The sequence below is a fragment of the Stegodyphus dumicola genome, chromosome 1 (genome assembly GCF_044657685.1).
Source record: "Stegodyphus dumicola isolate Sdum_Otavi_A_Nest chromosome 1, ASM4465768v1".
Lineage (NCBI taxonomy): Eukaryota > Metazoa > Arthropoda > Arachnida > Araneae > Eresidae > Stegodyphus > Stegodyphus dumicola.
In genome coordinates, this window is record NC_140768.1 from 137,799,988 (window position 1) to 137,824,732 (window position 24,745).

Sequence of the window (24,745 nt, forward strand, 5' to 3'; positions counted from 1 at the left end):
TTTCATGTTTAACATAGATGTAAGGTATTATAGTATGCGTTTTGTTTAAATCCTATGGAAGTATTTCGGGTTACTGTTAAATTGACTGTCTGCTAACAGAATTTGGAATATCAGGTCATGTAGATACAGCTAATTAAATTAAGGATCCTATTAAGAATTAATACTTATCTTTGTCAGCACTTTCATTTTCTTTGGTGACATTTTATGATTCGCATAGTTTAATATTAGGTTCTAACAGTGTTGATATGGGCTTACATTCTTACATACCGCACTTAACCAAGACTTTAGTATGTACTGAATTTGGCTAATTGATACATTTTTCATTTTGTCGAATGTTAATGCGTAGACACTCTTTTATTTTACCCAAGTCCTTCATTTTGAAAGTTTTGTGGGAGTTTTCTTAATGTAATGCTGAGAGGTTCGCTTTTAGTCAGAATTATCAGATCATCTGCATATATTTTGATTATGATACAGTCATCAAGTTCCTTTTTGAACATAAATGCAGTTATCTGATCTTAAGTTTTTGAATTTGAGTTTTTGCAAAGTTTCATTTCAGCTTGCAAACAAGTTCGAAACTTTCTGTTTGGAACAGGAAAATCTCTTCATCAATTTTTCCATTCAGGTAAACTGTTTGAACATCCATTTAATGTATCTTCAGATCATATTTGGCAGCTAAAGTGAACAATGTACATATAGAGTTGCAGCGTTCTATAGGTGAGAAAGTTTCCATATAGTCTATTCTATACTTTTGCATGTATCCTACGATGCTGAATCTGCCTTATACTGATCGACTGTGCCATCTGCCTTTTGCTTTATTCATAATACACATTTACAGCCAATGGTTTTTCTATTCTTTGGCAAATCAGTTAATTCCCACGTATTGTTCTTCATTAATGATTTATATTCTCGCATATCTGCTTTTCTAAATCAGCTTGCTTTTGCTTATAGACTTTTCTTGGTTTGCCCGACTTTCCTGTTTTCAGAAATGTAAATCTTCCTGGTCCTCCTTCTCAACTTTGACCTTGAATTATGAACTGCTCTCCCTTCATCTGGCACTTTTGTTGGTTTCAGAATTTTCTTTGGGTGGAATAAATTTGATGAACTTTTGTTCATCAGCAAGTTTCTGAGCTTGATTTAGTTTCTGGCAGTTCCCAAAATCTAACATCTTGACTTTATCTTACTTCACAAGTTCCAATTTTCTGTACATGATATGCTTTTGTACTTCAGAGTATCCAATAAGAATCTTTTCTTTTCTTTTCTTTTCTTTTTTTTTTTTTTTTTTTTATCCCGGTAGAAATTTGTTTTACCTGTTCATATTAGATAAAGCAAAAGCTTTGCTTCCTATGATTAGACTTTCTTTGATGCCAAACCTCTTTAAGCATTTTTGATCTGCTTTTAATAAGACAGCGATTGCTTATAAGTTGCTGTTGGTACCATTTCTTCTCTTAATCCCTGAGATAATTTTGATGTGAACAGCATACATCTAGACATTTCAGCTAGGGCATGACTGTTGCATTCTGCAATTTTGTTCGATTGCAGTCTATACTGAACTGAAAATTGTTGTGTAATTCTCTTCTTTTCTAAGAGTTGATTAAATTCATGGCTTTTGAATTCTTGGGCATCATCACTATCGAGTATTTTCAGTTGTTTTCCAATTTGCTTCTCAGCCTGGAATTTGTACTTTTTGAATGCTTCAAGGTCTTCTGACCTTTTGTATACAGTGTAAACAGTAATTTTCCATGTTTCTTTGATGAAAATTATGATATATTTTATACCACCTAAGGATGTGACATTCATGGGACCACAAATATTGGTGTGTACTAGCTTAAAAATATCACAATTTGCTGTGGATGTTTTCTTCGAGAATGATAATCTTGTTTGTTTTCATTTTGTTCAAGTTTTACAAAATAGGGTTACATTATTGCATTTTGGAATCTTTAGATTCTGCACTATCTTTTTAGACTGAAATGCTTTTAAATCGGCTAGATTTAAGTGACCACATATTTCAGCCCACAATTTCAGTTTACTATTAGGTTTATTTACATTATCCTTTACAACATTTAAAACTTCAGTTACTTCCTGTTAATTTACAGCATATAGACCATATTGTTTTGTTGCTTGTAAGATTGTGTGTTTACTTTTATTTTTAAGTCAGGCATGGTTATTTTTATTAAATGGTACATTTACATCTTGTTACTATGTTAAGTGAAATTCTTTTTTTTTTTTTTTTTTTTTTTGGTGGGGAACACATATAATACATTGTTAAGTATTATATCTTGTTATGTTGAATTGATACTTGCATAAATTTCAGTTTTCCCTTGTAGAAATTCATTATTTGCTAATGGAACTTTACTTTCTATATCAACTATTAATGTAAATTTACTTCTATCATTGCACATGTTGCTCTTGAATGAAGGTGTTAATTGTGTGTTCCTAATTCTCGCATTGTATAAAAAATACTGAAAGAACAACTCTGTTCAGCGGATGATTGGTTAGGATTTTTGCTTTTAATATTTCTGTATTCTGACATTTTGCATCCTTTTTGTTTGCAGTTTTCACATTCTTGGACTTTCTTTTGTGTTATTGTGGTATTTAGTAACTATTGCATCCTGCACTTGGTTATTTTCCCGCAATTTAACTTGGCAACTTTTAGATTCTTTTAGTAACTTAACTTTTAGCACATTTAAGTTAGGCAATCTATCCTGAGATTATGTTATGATTCTAAGATTTTCAAATTTTTCAAATATGCTACATAGTAGCAAAACAGTTAGGAATTCTTCTGGATTTTCAAATCCTATTTTTAGAAGTTTATCTACAAATTCAAAAAAAGAAGTTAGGTTGTCCTATATTTTTTCATTCACACTCTTTTTTTTTTTTTTTTTTTTCAAGATAAGTTGCTTCATAAGGCTTATTGATTGTGTGTTAGTTATGGGACTTTTAGGCTGATGAATTTTGTGCAGTTTCATCTATACTTCATACAAAGTTTTACTTGAGACTTCTCAAAGCTCTGATTGGATTAAAACTATTTTCACTCGGAAGTGTCATATTTTAAAGTTACCTTATCCAGTTTTTCAGTTTGAATATTCAGGTTCATCATTTTTATCAGTTACATGCAATTTCAGTAAAGCCAAGGTAAAAAAGTAATTTTGCTTACCTTGTTTTTGACAAAAGAACATAGACTTTTGACTTACTACTTAGAGATACATCTCCAGTGGATTTCCTGAGCATCTGGGAAACTGAGCTTCATAATCTGTTGGTTTAGTTTTTGGTGATGGTGAGAGTAATGCATAGTGTAAAATTTGGTTGCCTACCAAAGAAGTATACATGCTATAAGTAAAACACAGATTTTAATGGTTATTTCCCGTGAGCTTAACAAATTAGATAAACTGGATATGTCAACCTATGACATGTGAGGAAAAATATAATGAAGGACAAGTGATTAACTTGACTGGTGCAAATTATTACATTAGGTCAATAGAGTCTACTTGGCTGTTCATTTAGGTCAGCAGGTGCTTGATTGCAACAGTTGCTTGTGATACTTCATATAAATGCTGTCCAAGAGTCTTCGACAACTATTTTCCATGTCAGGATTTCATGCCTCACATGGTTGCACCACACTGGAGAGAATCATGGCTACTGGCCGCTTCGGATAACCAGGATTCTCCCATGGATAGGTACATCTGGATTACACACATGGCTTCTACTATGGGATTATACAGCACTGAGCTTTTCACCTCTTCAGCACCGTATAGCTGCAAGGGAGAATACAAATTTCCCAACAATACCAAAAGAGTATCTTAAATAAACTGAAAGAAGGTGAAAAAGTAAATCTGAAGTTAATGACTAGTATTTTTGAATAAAAAGACAACTGGCTCATCCAGCTTTAAATTGCTGCAACTAAAGTAACTATTAGTGCTAGTTCTTCCTTTGCACTTGTAATAAGTTAAATCCTTTTGCCTAATGACTGCCAATGTACACCTTTATTTTTAGTCAGCGGTGTATAGCTATTTGCAATAAATGAAGTATCACATCAGTTTGAAAATGACTGTAAAAGTTTCTTATTTTCAGTCCATATTCATTTTTTAATACATTTTTAGATGTGTTTTCATTTTAAGAGATTTTTGAATTTAAATATAAGTGCTAAAGAAGTTTCTGATTTTTTAAAATTGAAATAAAAGTTAAACCTTTAAACTTTTGAATTTAGGTAACTGGAGAACCTAAAGACCTTTTTCCAACTGGAGGTAAACAACAAGATCCTCTTGTAACTCTCATTGGTGATGACCAGCTAGCTGTAGGAAGTGATGAACAAACTATCCTTATAGACTCTGAAGGAAATCCTACTTTGAAATATTCAATTAAGTGGTCTGAAGTTCCAATAGCATTAGGTATTGTATAATGCATTTAAAAACATTTTAAACTACTACAAATTAATTCATTAAAATTTTTTACTATCAAATATTTGAATTTAGAGAAAAATCAGTATTTGATGAAAAGCAGTGAAACAGAATATTCATAGTTTTATTTGTTTGATGTTTTCTGACAGTAGTTTGTTAATAAAGCCACTTTTAGTTTACACAAGCAAAAAATTTTTCTTTTTGAAAGTAGTATGTGAAGGTGTTTTACAGATTTACACATAATAAAAAATAATCAATTTTTTTAGGCAAGTAGCTTATGTTCTTTAAAGTATTAAAAGTATATTATAGCGTAAAGTATTAGGAATATGTAGCATAATATAAAATAGTCGTCTGTTAAAAAAATATAAGATTGTTTGTAATATTTTGAAGATTTGTAGTTTGATTTTCTATATTGCAGCATATAATATGCTAATTAACTATAGAAGTATAATGAGAAGGGAAAAACACAGAATACCAGCAAATTTAATCAGGAAAGATAAACTTATCCATAACTCAGTAAATGGAAAGAATATTTTAAATTTCATTTGGCTCTAAATATTCTTAACTGAAATTTCTGAAATAAACAGAAGCCTCCTTATAATACTATGTAAATTTATATGCAAAAATATGTACTCAGTTCTCAAAGTGAGTGTATTTTTATATAGAGAGTTTATGAATGCATTTGCACACTAATTTTTTTTTTTTTTTTTTTTTTTTTTTTTTTTTTGATGTCATAACTCAAATAAAAGTTCTGAAGTTCTGTGAATAAATTTATGATGAAAGTTTTTTTTTTTTTTTTTTTTTTTTTTTTTTTTTTTTTTTAAACCTGTACTCATTTGATGCCTTTCTTCTATGTGCTAATGTCTTGTTCAATACAAATAAGAAACACCATTGGGAGAAGAATCCCAGGTATATATGTCCCTTAATTCAGAGTATCTAGCCAGGCTATGTTCAGTCATAACATAACTTCTACAAAGACTACATATTGAAAAGATAACCAATCTAATTTTATCCAGATGTTGAAGATAAATATGGCCTGCCAAGGAGGTTGAAGCAAGCAAGCCATACTAACCTTCTAGGCAAATCAAGAGGAATCTTAGCTTTTGCTGTTGCAGGACATTACCCGGTCTTTCTAATAGTGGCCCACCAGCGGCCGAGCAGTAAGGTTGCAGAACACTGGTGGTTCGGTCTGAGGTTCAAATTCTGTTAACAAGCTGACTGTGTGGGCATTTTCGTGGTTTTCCTTGTGTGTAACGTGTATACAAACCAGTTTCCCATAGAAAGTTCTCCACTAAGGCATACCTCTCCTTAGGCGGGTAGCCTTGAAGCTTTTGAATACAAGTTGTTCATTCCTACATATTAGATGCTGGGCCGGACATGAATCTCACAGTTAATGGACTCCTGTTGCTGCTGCTCTTGTCCTGAAGAGCTACATCCACATCAGAATTCCGTGCTCTGAAATACTGTACTAGGATGCCAATTACCATAGTTATAGCCACAGGGATAACTAGGATGATAGAAACATCAGTGCGATATCCTTGGCAATAAGTAGCTTTGGCTTCTGCTGGGGATTAAATATTGTTGCACTTCTCTTCCTTTTCAGTATAGTGCAGATGCAAAGGAAAATACAGGGATGGGATTTCCAATAATGTGGTATTTGGTTTACAATTTATTTGGAATGTCTAGAATCATTTTTTAAAATCATAGTAGCTCTGCTGTTATTAACTGGCTAGTAGTTAATATATAATTTATTTTAGATTTGTGTCTCATTTCTTTGTTGTAATCAACTGTTTGCAGATGAGAAGGAAAGTTTCACTTTAAGAATTACGTTAACTCTAAAAACGTTCTACTGACTATGTAGCAGCTCTGCAAATGTTTTAATCATAGCAGATTTTTATTATTTTAATATGTGCATTCGAAGGTTAAAAATATTAAGAAAAAAATTAAGAAAACATACTTATTAACTGAATGAAATTTCTTAAAATATTTCATGTAGTTAAAAATACTAATTTTCATTATTTTGCTATTCTTACAAATACCCATTTACATAAGGAATCTAATTCATTGTCTTAATTTTATGTTATTTTCAGATGTAAAATGTTATTAATTACATATTAGGTTTTTGTAATTTGTAATTTTTGAATGAATTTATTTTCAGCATATGACTCGCCATACTTAGTAGCAGTATTACCATCATCGGTAGAAATTCGTCCTATAGAACCACGAATTCATGTTCAAAGTATTGATTTGCAAAAAGCTAAAATCATTGTCACAAGTAAAAGGTAATACAGATTATTAAGAATTATTTCTAAGGTAATATATTATTTTATAAAAATTAATTTTAATAAAATGGTATACAAAAAGGTGTTTCTCATCCAATATTAACAAAACAACAAACTGGAAAATTAAATTTAGGGAATTGAATTGATGTCAGGTTTGGTTTTCTGGACAGGGGAAAACTGGGAAAAATTGGAAGAAACCAGGAGAAAGAACATTGGTACACCCATGGGTCAGTCAAATTTATTATTAAAAATTTAACTTATTGGCATATATAAAAATATATGAATTATTTGAAAATAAATGCTTTATTATTTTTACAATAAAATAAAAGTAATTTTCTCTGCAACGCCAGTAAAAAGTTGGTAGAATACTTATTCATTTACTTATTTGATATTTCATATTTTTTTTCTGTTAAACATATTTGCGAAGAAGAAAGTGATTATTGCAGCTCATACAATTTTAAATTTCCATAGGAACTATGAAAATTATAGCTGAGACTCTTTTCTTCTTGATACTGAAGGCAGGGTTCGCACGGTCCTTAAAAGTCCTTAATTTTTTCAAAAATGATTTTTCGTCCTTAAAAGTCCTTAATTTTGGCCAAAATGAATAAACGGTCCTTAATTTTGCTCATTTGACATTTCTTGTCATTTCTAATGATTGCCATTCTATGTGTGAATTGCGATTTCTCATGAATATAGAATTAAAATTGCACAGCTCTTAATCAATCTGCTGGCCGATTTGCGTTGCAAACGATAAAAAAAAAAAAAAACAATTAGCTGCCTGAACGAAAGTATTGGTGTCTGATTGCCTATTCACCCAATTTTTCAAAACAGGTGTTATCCATAAATTTAGGCAGATTGTGACGAAAGCGTGAAGTCAGAAGTTCTTTAAGAGGCTAAAATGATGATGAAGGTGCTCGAGAAAAAAAAAAGGGGGGGGGGATTCTGAAAATATTTGCCAAAATTAGAGCAATTCCAACCTGGAAGGCCACAACCCTTCCGACGCCAATAGGAACGAGATGCCTGGAAAGTGCATTTTCAATAAACTGTGGCTTCATCAAGCTGATTACAAAGACTGGATATTGATGGATGGCAATCCTTAAATGTGGTCTTTGTCTAAAAGAAATTGAAATTTCTAGAATGGGAGAGTCAGCGCTGAAAATTCACATGAAAATTAAGTTTCGTTTCATCATTTCAATTTGTTTTTACACGGTTTTACTTAGCTTAATTTCTGTGTTTGTTTCAATTAAGCCATAAATTAATTTTTTATCACCTTCTATGGAGTTTATTCTCTTTTGCACATACTATATGTATGGGATATCGGGATTATGAGTTTATTTCTACAGAGGTCTGTTATCGATTTCGCGGGAAATCTGTTGGCTCCATTTCAATTTTAGGTCACCAAGGGCAAATTTGGTAACGCTAGCCGAGAAAAAGTGAAGTTCGGAAATACGTTTTGAAGCTTCAATAGACAATTAAGTATTTGGTTTAATCCTATGTTGTTAATAGTAATGCATTATTTTTGCTAATGGCGATACAATTATTAGTTGAAAACAACTAACTAATTAAAAAATTTTTAATATTTTTAAAGCTGAAAACAACTAATTGAAACTAATTTTCCTGAATTAACTAGATGCAAAATTAACTTTCATGAATTACTAAAGTTATTGGATAGAAATTTAACTGAAAATATACATTCCGTATTATATATATATATATATCAGAGTTGCCAACTCTCCCGATTTAGGCGGGAGACTCCTGATTTTCGACCGCTCTCCCGCCAACCGGATTTACAACATATTTCTCCCGACTTTTTCTTATTCTTAATATTTCTCATGATTTTTATGGAACTTGGCTTAATACTTCGTTATATGAACAAAAAAAAAAAAAAAAAAAAAAAAAAAGATTTTGGACGTCTGAAAGCAACTGAATTTTCTCTAGATTATATCTAAAATAAAACCTTGCGAATCAGATGAGAATTTCTGCTTTGTGAGTGACAGCATACGTATCCAGAAACGTCGTTCTCCAGTTCTCCAATGGGCATCGAGCTCCACTGCGTGTCATCTGGCATATATTAGCCAATGAGCACAAAGCAAGCTCAAGGCCGTTGCAAAGAAGATTCTTTGGCCATTGGGCCGTTATTTGGATGTTCATTCGTTATTTCGTTCATCTTGTCCTGAGTTGTGTGAGTACACGTGCCTTTGCGAAATAGTTTTAGAAATTATCGTCTTTTGTTATGTCTGCGAGAAAGGTAAAATACTTGTGCACGTTTCAAAAATCGTACACAGTTGACTTTCCTTCCATTATTTCTTCAAGGAAATGTAATAAATTTGCGATGTGTACCATCTGTCGTTGCTATTTTTCGATTTCGCATGGTGGAAGGGCAGATGTTCTTAAACATGTGCGTACACAAAAACACAAGAACAACATGAGTTGTTTTGAAAAAAACGAAAAATTAAATTTTTCTTCGGAAACAAAAGACCAAAAAGTGATTAATGCAGAATGTCTGTTCTCTGCCTTTTTCTGGAGCACAACCTGCCACTGAATGCATCGGATCACGCTGCAGCTTTATTTAGAAGAATGTTTCCCGATAGTGAAATCACTAAGAAATACTCAAGTGCAAGGACCAAAACAGGTGCAATTGTTAAAGAAATGGGTTTGAAAAATAAATTTTCAGTTATTGATTGCATTAAAACAGCTCCGTTCTGCCTCTCTACGGATGGAAGCAATAATACCGATTCAAAACTGTATCCAATTGTTGTTTCTTTTTTTAATCCAGAGTCTTCAGAAATTGAGTGCAGTTTACTTTCTGTCCCCACTTTAGAAGGACATTCGGCAGACTTTAATATAGCACAGCTAATTATTAAAACTTTAAAAGAAAATGCAGTCCCTCTGGATAATTGCTTAGCACTTGGTGCCGATAATGCACCAGTAACGGTAGGCTTGAAGACAGGTATTGCAGGCATCTTAAGAAAGGCAAATTCAGATTTGCAGATAATGTGGTGCACCTGTCACCTCTTAAATTTGGCAGCTGAAAAAGGGGCAGCTTTTTTACCATTAAATGTGGATGAACACATTGTTGATATTTATTATTATCTTGAAAGAAGTTCTAAAAGAAAGGAAAAATTGAAACAGTTCCAACAGCTGCATAATACTGAAATAAGAAAATTTTGAAACATGTGTGTACACGCTGGCCGTCTTTAAAGAAATGCTTATCTAGAATCCTCGATCAATGGAACCCACTTCTTGCATTTTTTAAAGAAGAAGTAAATGCTTCGAGAGTTAAGATAAAAGGCTCTATTGAAAGTTATAAAGTACCTAAAGTAAATGAAGATGTAGTTACTACTTCCATTGTTAAAAATAGGTTTGAGAAAAATAATTTCTGCATCATTCAGCAATTCAACTGGCAGTTCTCAAAATAATACTGCAAAATATAAGCGTAAAGCTGATACAAATTTCTCTCAAAATAAAAAAAAAATTGCTCAACACACGAAACATTTTCCGATTACTGTAAGTTTATCTTGTGAAGAACGAATATTTATGTTTTTTTCTTCGGACCTTAACAAAGCTTTTTGCTTTTTTTACAATTCATTTTGCCATCATTCGATGTTAACGCAATTCTACAAAGCAGAATTCCATTAATTCATGTTTTGCAATCAATGATTTATGATCTGTTTAAAGACATTTTATCAAAGTTTGTAAAACCAGTCTGTGTTTTGTCTTGTATTTCTATATATGATGTGATTTATGGTGAAACAGAAAATCAGAAGAAAGACGAAGATTTGGTAATAGGAGCTGCAACTACAAAAGTAGTGGAAGAACTTTCAGAAGAAGACAAAAATAAGTTTTATCTTCATGTTAGAAGTTACTTCTGTCGAGTATGTGATTACATACTACATAAATTCCCAGTCAACGATGAACTGATTTTGCATGCTAAAGTTGCTGATGTTTCTGCTCTAGCAAATGCATCTTATTCTGATATAAGGTACTTTTGAACAGATTTCCTGTGTTACTTCGTTTAGTCATGAAAGATGACGATATTGATGTTGCTACTGATATACTGCAGTCGCAATTTTGCAGTTTACAATTAGAAAACTTGGATGAAGTTATAAAATCAGCTAGGATTGACACCCAGTGGAGTTTAATTGGAAAATTGAAAGGTGCTGATGGAATTTTAAAATATAGTGAACTCTCTAGAATTATGTTGGCCATCTTGACAGTTCCCCATAGTAATGCGGAGTGTGAGAGGATTTTTAGTGTTGTTGCGAAAACGAGGACTAAATTTAGATCTAATATTAGTGATGACACATTAGAAAAACTTTTATTAGCGAAAGCAGGCCTACGTGGCAATAGCTATGAACAAAATTATGAAGTTTCTTTCTTAACGAAAGCAAAATCTGCCACTGTCCATAACATTTGTATGAAAACTAATTAAAGTGTCTTTTTTTTTTTTTTTTTTTTTTTTTTTTTTAACGATGCAAGTAATAAAAATGTTTTTTATGTCTAAGGTATTTTTGTTTTGCTTGCATTTAAGACTTAGTAACTATTTAAAGTTAATTCATCTTTAGAAACTATATTTTTATCATTTAAAAAGTATTTTTAACATTGTGAAAAATCTCCTGATTTCTTTAAAAAATCTCCTGATTTTTGAGTGTCATAGGTTGGCAAGTATGATATATATATTTATACAGTACAACGTCCGAGGTCTGGACTCGTCGGGACTTCGGCGATCCCAGATTTGAGATTTTTCCGGATATTAGATCATTTTAAATCTACTAAGATGGCACGTAGAAATTATAAAATTGAAAATATGAAATCGTGATTTATGAAATAATGAAGCATTTATGATTTAAAGGGTATCAAAATTTACAAAAGAAAAGAGCTTAATATTTATATGCTTACTTTATTAAACATTTCTTTCAATGTGAGTTGTTTGATTTGTTTTCTCTGCTAATACTTTAGACTAATACTATACACATATAATTTCTTGTTCAGTTATTAAGTTCCATTGTTCAAGTCCTGTAATTGCTGTGTCGAGAATTCCGAATAACTTGTCAATCAAAATTTTTTCTCGTTCACTAACCTCATCCGTTGATAAACATGCGGTGATGAAAGCAAAATACAATAAATAATGATTCGCGATTTCGGCATCACGGATATAAAATATTAGTTGGTGTAAAATTAACAAATGTTTCGGTTTGAGATTATGTTAAGCAGATATGCAGCTATGGAATCAAGTTACTAATCACACAAATTTATGCTAAAATAATTATTTCTTCAATAATGAGATATTTTATTTAGTGCCAAACTGAGATTAAGAATCGTGATTTCCAGCATGTTTTTTTATGATGAGGAAAAAAATCTAATGCGCATGCGTAAAGCATACCCCTTCCCTCCAAAAAAGCCCTAAAAAATTGGTTGGTGGTGGCTTTGAGGTCCGGATTTTAGATCATTCCAGATATTCGATGTTCCATATATATATATATATATATATATATATATATATATGTAATAATAAAATTCCATAGTCAAGAATACAATTAAAATTCTAACTGTATGTTCTTTTCATTTTTTAATTGCGACGTTCTCTTATTTGAAAGTACGTGGAATTAAATCCACAGCCCCGTAGTCAAGTTGTTTTTCCCGCCTTTTCTACACGTACAGTTTTAGAATGTTCTGGAGATTTTCAAGCGAACTGGATTGGTTGATGAGGCTGACGTCATTTCTTGGAAGCTCCGCCTTTCCAGAGGCTATAAAATGACTCGCAAAAGGAATATTGGGGCTTTTTCTTTAATGTCACGATGCAGTAAACTTCATACAAAAAGTGATTAGTAATTCTTTTTATTTACTCCGGATATCTGATTTTGTAACTGCTATTTTCTCCTGAAATATAATAAATGGATCCTGTTTTTTAAGACTTATCGTCTGATTATTTAAGCTATGACTACATTGATGATTCTTCAACAATCTATTTATTCCTGACAAAAGCTGGTACATCACATATATATATAGTAAAAAATGTATATTTTCAGTATACATTTCTTATTATATATATATATATATATATATATACATACATTATATACATATATATGCGGTACTTAATTTTACTAATGCGTTGCATGTACTGCCCCTTTTAGGTGCAAAACATCTCTCCCTTCTCAACTGCAGAGTTTCTTCTAACAGTATCATGAATTTTGTCAAGTTAGAAGAACTATCTACTTCAGGAAAAGATGTAACTGCTAATTCAACATCAATAAGTGTAGAAAATAATAAAATCAATTCTTTTCTTTTCAAATCTGAAGTTACAGATGCAGAAATATTGTGGGCTTTTAAGTGCATCAAAAGCCACTATTCTTTTAAATTGTGCGATGATATTGGGCCGTTATTTACTAAAATGTTCTCGGATAGTTCCATTGCAAAACAGTTTTCACGTGGTGAAGAGAAATGTGCTTATATCTGTTATTTTGGTCTTGGCCCTTATTTTAAAACTTTGTTACTAAAGCATTGTAAAAATGCTGAGTTTTTTACATTACTATTTGATGAGACTCTTAATCTGACAAATCAAAAGAAGCAACTAGATATTCATGTGAGGTACTGGCATCACGAAAATAAGGTCAGAACTCAGTACCTTACTTCTGCATTTATAGGGCATGCAACAAGTGAAATTATTTTATCCACATATTATGAATGTGTTGAAAAACTAGACTTGTCATAACTCTTACAAATATCGATGGATGGTCCTGCAGTAAAGTGGAAATTTTATGATTTATTGCAACAGGACTTGACAAAGGAATATAACATTCAATGCTTGACATTAGGGACATGCAGTTTACACATTCTTAACAATGCTTTCAAGTATGGGATGTCATCCACTGGCTGGGACATTCCATCATTCTTATCCTCCTTATATTGGATTTTTAAAGATTCTCCTGCAAGACATGAAGATTTTTTAAATATATCTGGCTTAAAAAAGCTACCTGTGAAGTTCTGCTTTTACCGATGGTTGCAAAATGTCCCAGCAGTTGAAAGAGCCATTGAAATATGGGATGACTTGCTACTGTACATTAAAAAAGTTGAAATGGGGAAGTTTTAAAAAAATTCATCGAAATCCTTCTAAAATATTTTGGAGGCAACTAAAGATAAAACATTTCTTATAAAATTAAATTTTTTTTTCTCTCTCTGTCGAAAATATTATTGCCTTTCCTTGAATATTATCAAAGTGATAAACCACTTATTCCCTTTTTTGCTGAAGATATCTTAAAACTTGTAAATGATTGCCTTCAGCACTAAAATTTTGAAACTAGAATATTCAAAAATAACTAAAGCAGAAAATCTTTATAAATTTAATTTTAATGATCCAAATTGTTATAATGATAAAAGTAAAGTTTATTTGGGATTCATTGCTGAGCAGTTAATGAATGATAAATGCTGTAAGAAGGACATTTCACAAGCTGAAAGTTTTGCATTGAAACAAGAAGATCAACAATGTATCTTAACAATGGTACAACACTTAATGTCTAAATGTCCAATAAATTATTCTCTTATTCGAAATGCATCTTGTATAGACCCACGATTGATGGTTAAAAGTCCAGAAAAAGCCCAGAACAAAATGAAAATAGTTCTAATGGTATGAATGCGGAATAAACGTGTTTTACAAGATGATTGTGATGAAATTCTGCTGCAGGTTGGAGAGTTTCTAGACAAAGTAGTTAAGACAAATTTACATGAATTTTCTACTTTTGATCCTCAAAATCTTTTTTTTGACACATTTCTCACTTCTTATTTTCATGATTTTCACTATTCGAAAGTAATGGAAAATAGTGAAAATGATTCTTATCTTGTCACGTGGACAGGCCTCTGTGGAAAGGGTCTTCTCTGTAAATAAAGCAATTGAAATTAAAAATTTAAGTGACTCATCATACATTTTTCAACACACAGTATTTGATTACATAAAATTTTCTGGAGGTGTTCTTAATATCGAAATTGATAAAGAAATGAGATCAGCAGCAGCTTCTGCAAGGTCTAAATATATGCAGTATTTAGAAGAACAAAAATCTTTAACTAAATCTGAAAATTCAAAGAGGAAAAGAAATATTATTGAGGAAGAAATTGATTATATAAAGCAGAAAAAAAATTTCTTCAAAGGGACATTAAAGATATTAATGAAGAAGTAAATGCTTTAGCAGATGAAGCCGAGACCAGCAGGAACATTGATTTGTTTATCAAAGCAAATGAACTTAGAAGAATAGTTAAAGAAAAGGAAATAGACATAAATAAATTAGATGTTAAAATAGCTGAAAAGATTTCAGATTTAAAAAAAGCACAAATGTTTTGTATCTTTTATTGTACAGTTTATTATTCTAGTATCTTTCAAAAAACTAAGGAAATAAATTGTATGTTTACAAATAAGTTATTTTAATCTGCAAAATATTCTTACATTGTGATTATAATAGTAGTTGACTGTGTTTAAATAAATATCAAATAAGTTGAATAATAATCATTAAATCTCTAAAATAGTGACTGTTATTAGTGTAAAATACACTTATACATGTTTTTCAAGAAATTATACTCCTAATTTAATGTTATCTACTTCATAACTTGTAGGGAGTTAGTTTAATTTTCAAAATTGTTTTATGGTAAGTATTAAATTGAATTTAATAATAGTGCATAATACACACTTCTGTTAGTTTCTTAAAGTGAAATTACAAGCATGAAGGCGGCTGTATGGATAATTGTTTTAGTCTATTCGTTTTTTTTTTTTTTTTTGTTTTGTTTTGTTTTCTGATAGGTCCTTAATTTTTTCTTTGATGGTCCTTAAAAGTCCTTAAAAGTTCTTAATTTTCATGTATGGAAATGTGTACGAACCCTGTGAAGGTCTCGAGCTCAAACCCTCAAAAAAGCAAGGATGTTTCTAAGCTTTTATTGTCTGAGTGGCAAGGAGGAGGGATTAAAAATAAATGGTAAGTCAAAATCTTCTCAAGAGTTTGGTATCATGAGCAAGAGGCTTCTCTAGAGGTTGGACATTTAGCAGTTAGCAAGGCCTGCTGATACGTGATATGCCTGCTTGGATGCACAAGTGCTGGTTTTGCTTCAGCCTATACCTGTCTTTTAAGCTGAGTGGGATTTGAATGAATGTTATCTGCTTTGAATTTTTGCATCCAAAATTATGCAATAGATTATTGCATGCAACTCCGACTTTTGCCCTGGTGATCCAAGGTTCTTGAGAGAAAATATGCATTGCAAACAATTAAGCTTTTTCATCATGATAATATACTTGCTCATACATTCCTGAAAATCATTCAGTATTTGTTTTATAAAAATATAGTTCATATTTTACATCCTCTCAACTCACATGATTTAACCCTTCATATTTCAGTTTGCTCCCGAAACTAAAAATGAAACTTGAGGAGTAACATTATGAAATTATGTCTATGTTTATTCATAAGGAGGCTATTTTTAAACAATCAGAAATGAATTAGTTGGTACAGGATTTAGTTTTCTTCAAAACTGGGTAATTTCTTTGAGCTCCTGTATTAAGGATCATATTATCCTGCTTTGTCTTAAAGTGATTTTCAAGAAAGAATGAAAGAGAATTAAAAAAAAATTAAGATGATTTTACATGTATGAGCTTAATATGCTGAATGTATTCAAGAGCGATAGTTAGTAGTATAAATAAATTGAAGATATTTTACAGTAAGGATAATTAAATGGTCTAAATCCATATCATAAAGTAAATCTAAGTAAGTATATTTTCTTCTAGTGTAAAGGATGGATGATTAGTTCTTTTAAAAATTAAGCTACATGTGTAAGACAGGAATGGTTTCCAGAAGTGCAGCTGGGGGCAGGAAGAACGATCTGTTGTGAGTGTAGTAATTTTATGAAATCAAAATATCTATGTTAATTGGTATTTGAAAATAGCTAAAGAAATAAGAGCTTAAAAATTCAAATGTGCTAGAAAAGTTGATTTTTAGTTTGCTTGAAGTTTCACTGATGTGTTTTTTTTTTTAAAAAAGGAACAGATTGCACTTTTCTTACTTTGCAGAAGTGTGCCATGCATAACCAGATAATGAAAAGATGAACGTTTGCTATATCTGATATTCTGTATGTGGTAAGTCAACATGTAAGAAAGCAATGAGCACTTGAATTATGCAGATTTTGTTGTTGTCAAAAATTTATGAAATGCATTGTAGCAACATTTGGTTGTCAAGATGTTTCAGGTAATTTCATATGCAGTATCTGAAAGTTCAGAAGCGTAACACAGGATTATTTCTGCATGAATTAGCCATTTAATTGTTTAGGAATAGTAACTTTTCATTTAACTAGCTGAACATAACCATCATGGAAAAGAATATCTTTCTAGTTTTTCCTTTCAGATGATGAATAATGCTTATTTGCAATTTAAAAAACAATTCTGCACTCAAGTGAAATTTTCTTTCTAAACACCTTGTATATTTAATTTTAACATTTTATTTTTCTGCGATACAGTTACTAATAGCTATTCTTATGATATTCTAATCACACTGTAATTTATAATATATACTTGTTGTATATGCATTGTTTAATTAATTGAGCTATTTTAACAGTACAGCATATAGTAATCACTGTGCTAGTTAAAACATGATTCTAGATTTATGCCACTTAGTGGTACTTAACACATTTAATAACATAGTCCCATAATACTGAGGCTAGCAACAAATTAGATTCTTCAGGTATTGAAGTCTCTTCCTATGAATCAATAAATGATCTTGAAATAACATGCTTAGTCATTTCAACAACAACAACAACAACACCCCTGGGGGGGGGAACTGAAAATTTTCAAATTTTATATTTTATTCAAAGGTTTTTTTTTTTTTTTTATGTTTAGCGGGTTACCTTTATTTATTAAATATCATGTTCTTTGCACTTAAACCATAAAATTCAATTCAACAGCATTATCACAAAATAATTTTAAAAGAGCAGATCTTTAGAATTTACAATATACAGTCTTTTGCGCTGGAGTTAAAAATGTTTTTTACTTCCTTGTACGAAGTAAAAAGGAAGTATTATAATCGCAAAAAGTTTCAGGCAGCATATTTCAACGAAAATATCCATTTTGACCGCTATCGAATGCAATTTAACGATGTTTTTGCGTGATATCTGTACGTAAGGATAGAAAAAAATACTCTTTTCTTTCAAAAAAATTATAAAACTGCTTTTAAATTAATTCTGAAGAGAATTTTTCGTGGCGTCTGTACAAACGTATGTACGTACGTACGTATCTCGCATAACTCAAATACGAGTAGCCTTCAGAACGTTGAAATTTTGTATATAGGACTGCTACAACATGTAGATGTGCACCTCGTATTTTGGTTGCAATCGGCCGCACAAAACGTATATAAATATATTTATATATATATCCACTTTGTTACCCGGCTCAGTGATCTCAGTTTCTTTACTCTTATATGTTTGTAAATTGTACATTTTTTGCTTTAAAAATGATTGAATTATGCTGTTTTTATCTTCCGGTTAAGGATTTTATGCCTTTAGTAAATCTGTGTGCAATATTTTTAGACTTATCAGCAATTTGAAAGTTGTTTAATTGCCGCTAAGCCTGTTTTTAATGGCGGCCATTGATGTTTACATTTGAAACAGGAGACTAGTGGATTTGTTGCCAATCTAGAGAAACTTAGCTTTGCAACAACAAAGATAATGCATTCATTTATTATTGCCAATTAAATCATGCTTAATTCTTTCTGGATTTTTTTCGAGGAAATAAGTGTTTAAGATTTACTTCGTAATTTTTAATATAGATATTTTGAGTTTTTATGTATTTTTGCCTTCTCGCGAAGTGAGAACTGAATTAATTAAATGAGAAATACTCAATCGTCTGTGAAAAACTGTTTCTTTTTTGTTTTGTTTGCTTAATTTCTTTTATACATCATTCTAGCTTTATTATATTATTTGAATAGAACATGTGGCAACGATTAGATAATTCTATTCTTTAAATGATATAAATTTTGTGCATTATGAGTTATAATATGAACGAAATATATACGTTAACTGTTATATATAATTATTGGATTATATAACAGTTAACTTAGTTTCCGTTACATAATTATTATATAAGTTAACTGTTATATAATTATTAATACTGTTAAGTGAATCTAGCGCCAGAGTGTCTCTATGTTAAACAAATACTAGAGTGAATTTTAAAGAATGCATTTATTCTATTGTGGTTTATGCGCTGTCGGCGAAGTAGATTTAATTCAATCTAATAAGTTTAAATGAAATGCAAGAAAAAATGTGTATAATTTAAGATTCCAATTTAATATTCCAATACAAGGAAGTCATGTGGTGTACACATCAGATTTTTTTCATACAGTGTTGCCGTTGCTGTCTCATTGAGTTAATCAAAAGTTCATTAACATTTTACAAAATATAAAATAGATAATGAAATGATTGGGCTTTGAGGAATTATATTATGATTATATATGGAGGATTATATTATCCTAAATTTGATGGCTCTAGGTACCGTTGTTTTATTACAATGTGAGAAACATAATACAAGGCAATAATATTTGGTAGCAACAATTTGAAAAGTGATTCAATGCATTTAAGTTTTCAATGCAAAATGCCAAAATGAAATTAATAGCACTTCTGGGCAAAATTGCCCTTTTGGCTAAAAAGATGTATGCTTACATTAGAATAAATTCATTGCATTAGTTTGTGGTAGTTTAATTTTGCAAAAATATAAAGACCTTTATTTTAAAGTTATTACAGTAATGAAATTTATATATCATTTGTTCAAAAATAAGACATAGAGACATATTAATTGAATTAATGCAACATTTTATATTGGCTTATATACAAAAGGTTGTCCAACGTGATACCTGCTGTTCTGAATTTTTAGAATAAAAATTGCTTTTCTTCTTCAGAGGCTGGTTGTTTGCTGCTTCCAGTTCTGATGTGTGGCTTCTTCATGCAGTTAGTTTTCCAGAGCAAATTTCCCAGCTTTTGTTGCAAAAACAGTTTGACTTAGCTATATGTATGGCAGTAAGTTAAGAATTTATTTATTTGATATGACACTAGACAAATATTTTTCATCTTGCTTGCTTAAACTTGGAATGAATTTTATTATTTAAAATGCATGCTTTAATTTTTTTTTGCAAAAATTATTAATCACGTAAAGGTACACCTTGCACAAAAAGGAGGGGGGGAAAAGGGGGAACAGTTCTGTATCTTCCATTTTACTGGACCGATTGTCGAATTTTCACTTGCGTATTTTCACTTGCATTTCAAAAGTGCAACTAATAATATAATATATATAGATATGGAAAAAATTGATATGCTATTTCAGAAAATATTATGTATCATATATATGAATTTAACAAATATTCTTTATTCGTAAAAAGCTAATATAAAATAAAAATTTAATTAAGAAATTTTAATTGCAAAAATAAAAAATAAAAGATTAATTATTGCTGTGAACTAATCTACAATATCATTTAAATTTTAAGAGCATACATAAATTAAGTGTACATATCTAAAACCATGAAAAAATATAATATTCCAAAAAATTAATCTAAAAAAATTTTTAAAGGAATTTTTTTTAAGACCAAATTTTTTTGCATAAGTGAATAATTGTTGAGCAGGCAGGAGACAGACTTATCAAGGAGAAGTTGCCTCGTTAATTTACTATATTCTTGCGAAACAATATATCGTATATTTATGCAATATATAATATATATAGCATTGTACTAACATAGTTGTTTTGACCCAAAATCGGACTTTTCTGAAATAGCATACCAATTCTTTTCCATATTTTGATTCTTCGACTCAAATTATGCTTGGATATTAAATTTTGTAGTTTTTGGTGAGAAATTTATGGAGAAATTTAAAAATGTATCTTGGCACATTTTTTTTAGTTTGCGCCAAGAATAATTCACTTGACGAACTTCTTAATTTATAGCAACCTATTTTCCTTTCCTTTTTGCATTGTAAATGAGTGGAAACAAGGTCATTATTCATACTTCCAAATAATGTTAACAAAATGCATAAACTGTATTTGGCTTTATTATCGCTTAAAACAAGTATGACAAATTTCAAAATGTGCCAATATGTAAATTCATGTATATCTTAGGGAATTTTGAATATAAAACTCTAATTTTTCACAGGTATGCTTAGAAATACATCTACATTAAGATGATGGTAAAAATTTTATAGGTTATAATGCAAAATGTTTTTAGAAAAATATATAAAAATTATTTAAAAATACAAATTTAAAAAATAAATCATAAAAATTGTGCGAATTTCTTTGGAATGAACCTAAATTTCGAAATGGGACAGGAAGAATAAAAAAAGTTTAATAGAAAAAGAGATATTAATAAATATATGCCAAATTCAATTAACATGGAAGAGTTAAAATTTTGAGAGCTAATTTTTTAAAAACTATTGGTGCGATTTTTACAAAACTTGACACTCTAGCAGCATTTGAGTCGTAGAATCAAAATATGGAAAAATATTGGTATGTTATTACAGAAAAAGTCCAATTTTGTGTCAAAATACTGATGTTAGAACAATGCTATATATAAATCCAATGTGTATCTTATGTCGTGCTTTCGAGACACAAAAAACGTAAGTTAAATTTTGACAATCGGTCCTGTGGAGCAAGGTTATATAGAAACTGTCTCCTTTTTTTTTTTTTTTTTTTTTTTTTTTTTTTTTTTTGTTAAAGGTGTACCTTCTTTATTAATTTTTATGCTTTCTTTATTCATCCACTTTTTTATGAATAACATCCATGAAACTTGTATATTGTATATCAGTCAAAATAAAACATAGTTTATTAAAATGTATTAAATGTTGTAAATTCAGTGCTAAAGACCCTGAAGCATTTGCTTAGAAGTCTTTTATCAGATATTTTCTCTTCATTATTGTGTTTCTGGGGCAGGAGTTGAGAATGTTCAGACGTGTATCAAACTTTCTAGAATATCTGATAGTTTCTTATAGTGCAACCTTCCTTTTCCGATCAGTTATATTTATTATACAGCTTAAAAATTTTCTTTTCCCCGACAACAGAATTTATTACTATGATTGTAAATATGTTAAACATGATAAAGTCATTCCTGACCATGTTATTCGGCATAAATACTTTTTTAATCTATGACGATAATAGTTAATTTTTTTTTCTTATCATTTTGTTAATTTCAGGAAATGACAGATGAATCTGAAGTGGAAAAAAAGCAATTAATACAAAAGATAGAAAATCTTAATGCATTTTATCTCTTCTGTAGACAGAATTTTAAAGAAGCTATGGATTTATTTCTTAAATTAGAAACAGGTATTTTGCTGTTTAATTTCTGATTTTTTGCTTCTTTTCTTTTGTTATGGCCTAGAAGAGTTGCAAAATAATTTTCTCTTTAAGGAAAGGTCTGAGTGTGAAATTCATGTCTATAAAATTAATACTATCTAAAATTGAATTTGCGTAAAGTGAATTATATCTGAATTATAAGTTTTCTGAATTATTTTTTTTTTCAAATTCATTGCCTAATTAGGTGGAACAGTTCCATTTTAGTTCTATGGTGCACCAAAGCATTGCATTTTTGGAATGCAGCCATTTCAAGGAGGTCATTTTAAAGGTCCCACCTCAAGGAGGTTATTGAAGGAGGTTCTTTTTGCTTGCTTCTTGATTTCGTAATATTAATACAGTCAAAAGTCGTTAATTCGGACACCCATAATCCGGACCTCAAAGCTAAAAACTTTCTGCGCGTGCGCCGCGTTGGCACATGCGCACAGGCGTTAAGACCTTGACTACTGTGCATATTCGTGTGCGCAAGTGCAGAATACGTTTTCGCCTGCACGTTTAATGTATAACGGACGGTATAAGCTAAAATTATCTAATTATCTATTTCAGTTAATGTTAATGATTGCGCTGTTCCTTAATCTTCGAATTGGATCCCGCTTATTATTTTTTGCAGACTGTAAGAGCAATTTTATAAAAGTAAACTTGAACTTTCGATTATGTCAAATAGAATATCCGATGCTGGAACTTCCAAAGGATCTACAAAACGAAAGTATGTTTCGATGTCCAACAAACAAAAAGTGGAATTGCTGCAAAAAGTGGATAAAGACATGAAGAATGTGACAGAGAGGTTAAAGAAAACGAAAAAATTTCGATTGACAAGTTAGTCGGTATTCTCGGCACAGCAATTAACGGGACTTGAACAACGGAACTTTGTAACTGAACAAGAAATTATGTCTTTTTATAGAATTAAAGAGAAAGTATTATCACATAAAATGAAGCAACTTAAACAACTTACATTGAGAGAAATGTTTAATAAAGTAAATAAATAAATATTAAGTTTTTTTTTTTTTTTTTTTTTTTTTTTTTTTTTTTTTTTTTGTAAATTTTGATACCCTTTAGATCATAATTGTTCTTTATTTCATAAATTACGGTTTCATATTTTTAATTTTAGAATTTCTGCATGCCATCTTACAAGATTTAAACTGATGATCTATAATCCGGAAAAATCGATAATCTGGAATCGACGAAGTCCCGACGAGTCCGGATTAATGACTTTTGACTGTATATAGTATCCACTTTTCATCTCCAGTTATGAGCCATTTCAAAAAAGATGTTTATTTCTGTTCAGCAAAAATCATATGCTCCAGAATTTGAGAAAGTATATTCTGCTGTGTTAAAGTATGGGAACCCATTCATTGTAGCACTTTGTATACCTAAAATTCACCCAATTTGTCTGATAATTCCTGAACATGGATTTTCAGTGATACCTTCTATTAAAGGCTCTTGTTTATAAAGGATGGTAGGCATCATTTCAACGCTGCAATTTCCGTGCTTAAATATCTCAAAAAATTTTGGAACTGTATCATGAGGAACAGCTGCTTGTCCATGTACAGCACAAATTTTATAAGTAGTCTAGCATTTTTTCCTTTTTTAAATAAGTAACAATTTAATAAATAATTTAAAATAACAGAATATAATATGATAAAAATGAGTTTTTAGATTCTTCATTCTTAGCAGTGCACTGAAATAAAACTTTTGTCAGAACACATGTTAAAATTATGCAACACAAGCAGAAAATCTTGTTTTTAAATATCTGCTTTGATCAAGCTCACTTGTGGTACAATTAAAAAAAAACCACATAATTTTGAATGATCCAATGATATCGCACACTTGCTTCATATTTTTAACTTCCGTTTTTATATCACATCTTGGTGTGAAAGTTGCTGTATTTTATTGTATTGGCTTGTAGGCTAAAGAGTAATTTAATATTTGATTTACATTAATCATACAAAATTGAAATAAAATCAACAATATTCATACTATTTTGGTGATACCAAATGTGATGTAATAGCACTGTTTGTTTTTTGGCTGTATATTTTTTCCATATATTATGCAAAAATGACAGTGTGTCATGTTGTGTTTCTAATTCAATTATATGAAATGCTGATTTTCAGTGAAGGCCTACATTTCAATTTGTAAATGTTATAAAGAATATTTTAAAAGAATAATTTTTTTAGGAGTCATATTTCACCAGATTTGCTAGCTATTTTTTGAAAATATGCAGAGCTGTTTTTACTTCCTTGTACAAAGTAAAGGAAGAACTGCGATCACGAAAAATTCCTGCTTAATTTTTTTAATGTAGTTCAAGATCTATGGAACGCTGCATTTTATATCAATAAATTAAAGCGTAAGGATAATTCAGAGCGTATGGAGCTAATTTCTTGTGATTCGAACTGTGACTCGGGATCAAAAACTGAATTATCTGTAAATGATAGTAGCGAAAGTTTACTAGATGACCTGGATAGTAGTGACTCTGATAGTAGTACAGATGGGATCAGTCAAGCAAGACAATTTTTTGAAATTAGTTGTGATAATTCTTTGGACCTGTCTCCTAGATATGCTTTCACTGGAATTTAAAAAATTAACTTGGATATCGATGAGACTAAAGGTAAACTTCAGTTCTATGATGCTTTCATAGATGATTATTTGCTTGACCTGATTATTTTTTAAACAAATAGATATGCTGAGCAATGCATAAAAAACAGTACACTTCATAGGCATTCCAGGAG

The 24,745-nt window shown here is 30.5% G+C and overlaps 1 protein-coding gene across 4 annotated transcripts in view; it reads left to right on the plus strand.

The window, feature by feature from the left end:
• Positions 1 to 24,745, plus strand: part of Vps39 (vacuolar protein sorting 39) — a 150,157-nt gene that overhangs the window by 53,943 nt on the left and 71,469 nt on the right. For 3 of the 4 annotated variants that reach the window (XM_085821308.1, XM_085821303.1, XM_085821295.1), the window contains exons 9-13: positions 4,205 to 4,385; positions 6,553 to 6,676; positions 6,847 to 6,903; positions 19,591 to 19,708; positions 21,863 to 21,992. In XM_085821308.1, the coding sequence (XP_085677434.1) occupies positions 4,205 to 4,385; positions 6,553 to 6,676; positions 6,847 to 6,903; positions 19,591 to 19,708; positions 21,863 to 21,992 (610 nt within the window). The remainder of the gene's footprint in view (positions 1 to 4,204; positions 4,386 to 6,552; positions 6,677 to 6,846; positions 6,904 to 19,590; positions 19,709 to 21,862; positions 21,993 to 24,745) is intronic. The other variant, XM_085821297.1, reaches the window with a different exon arrangement.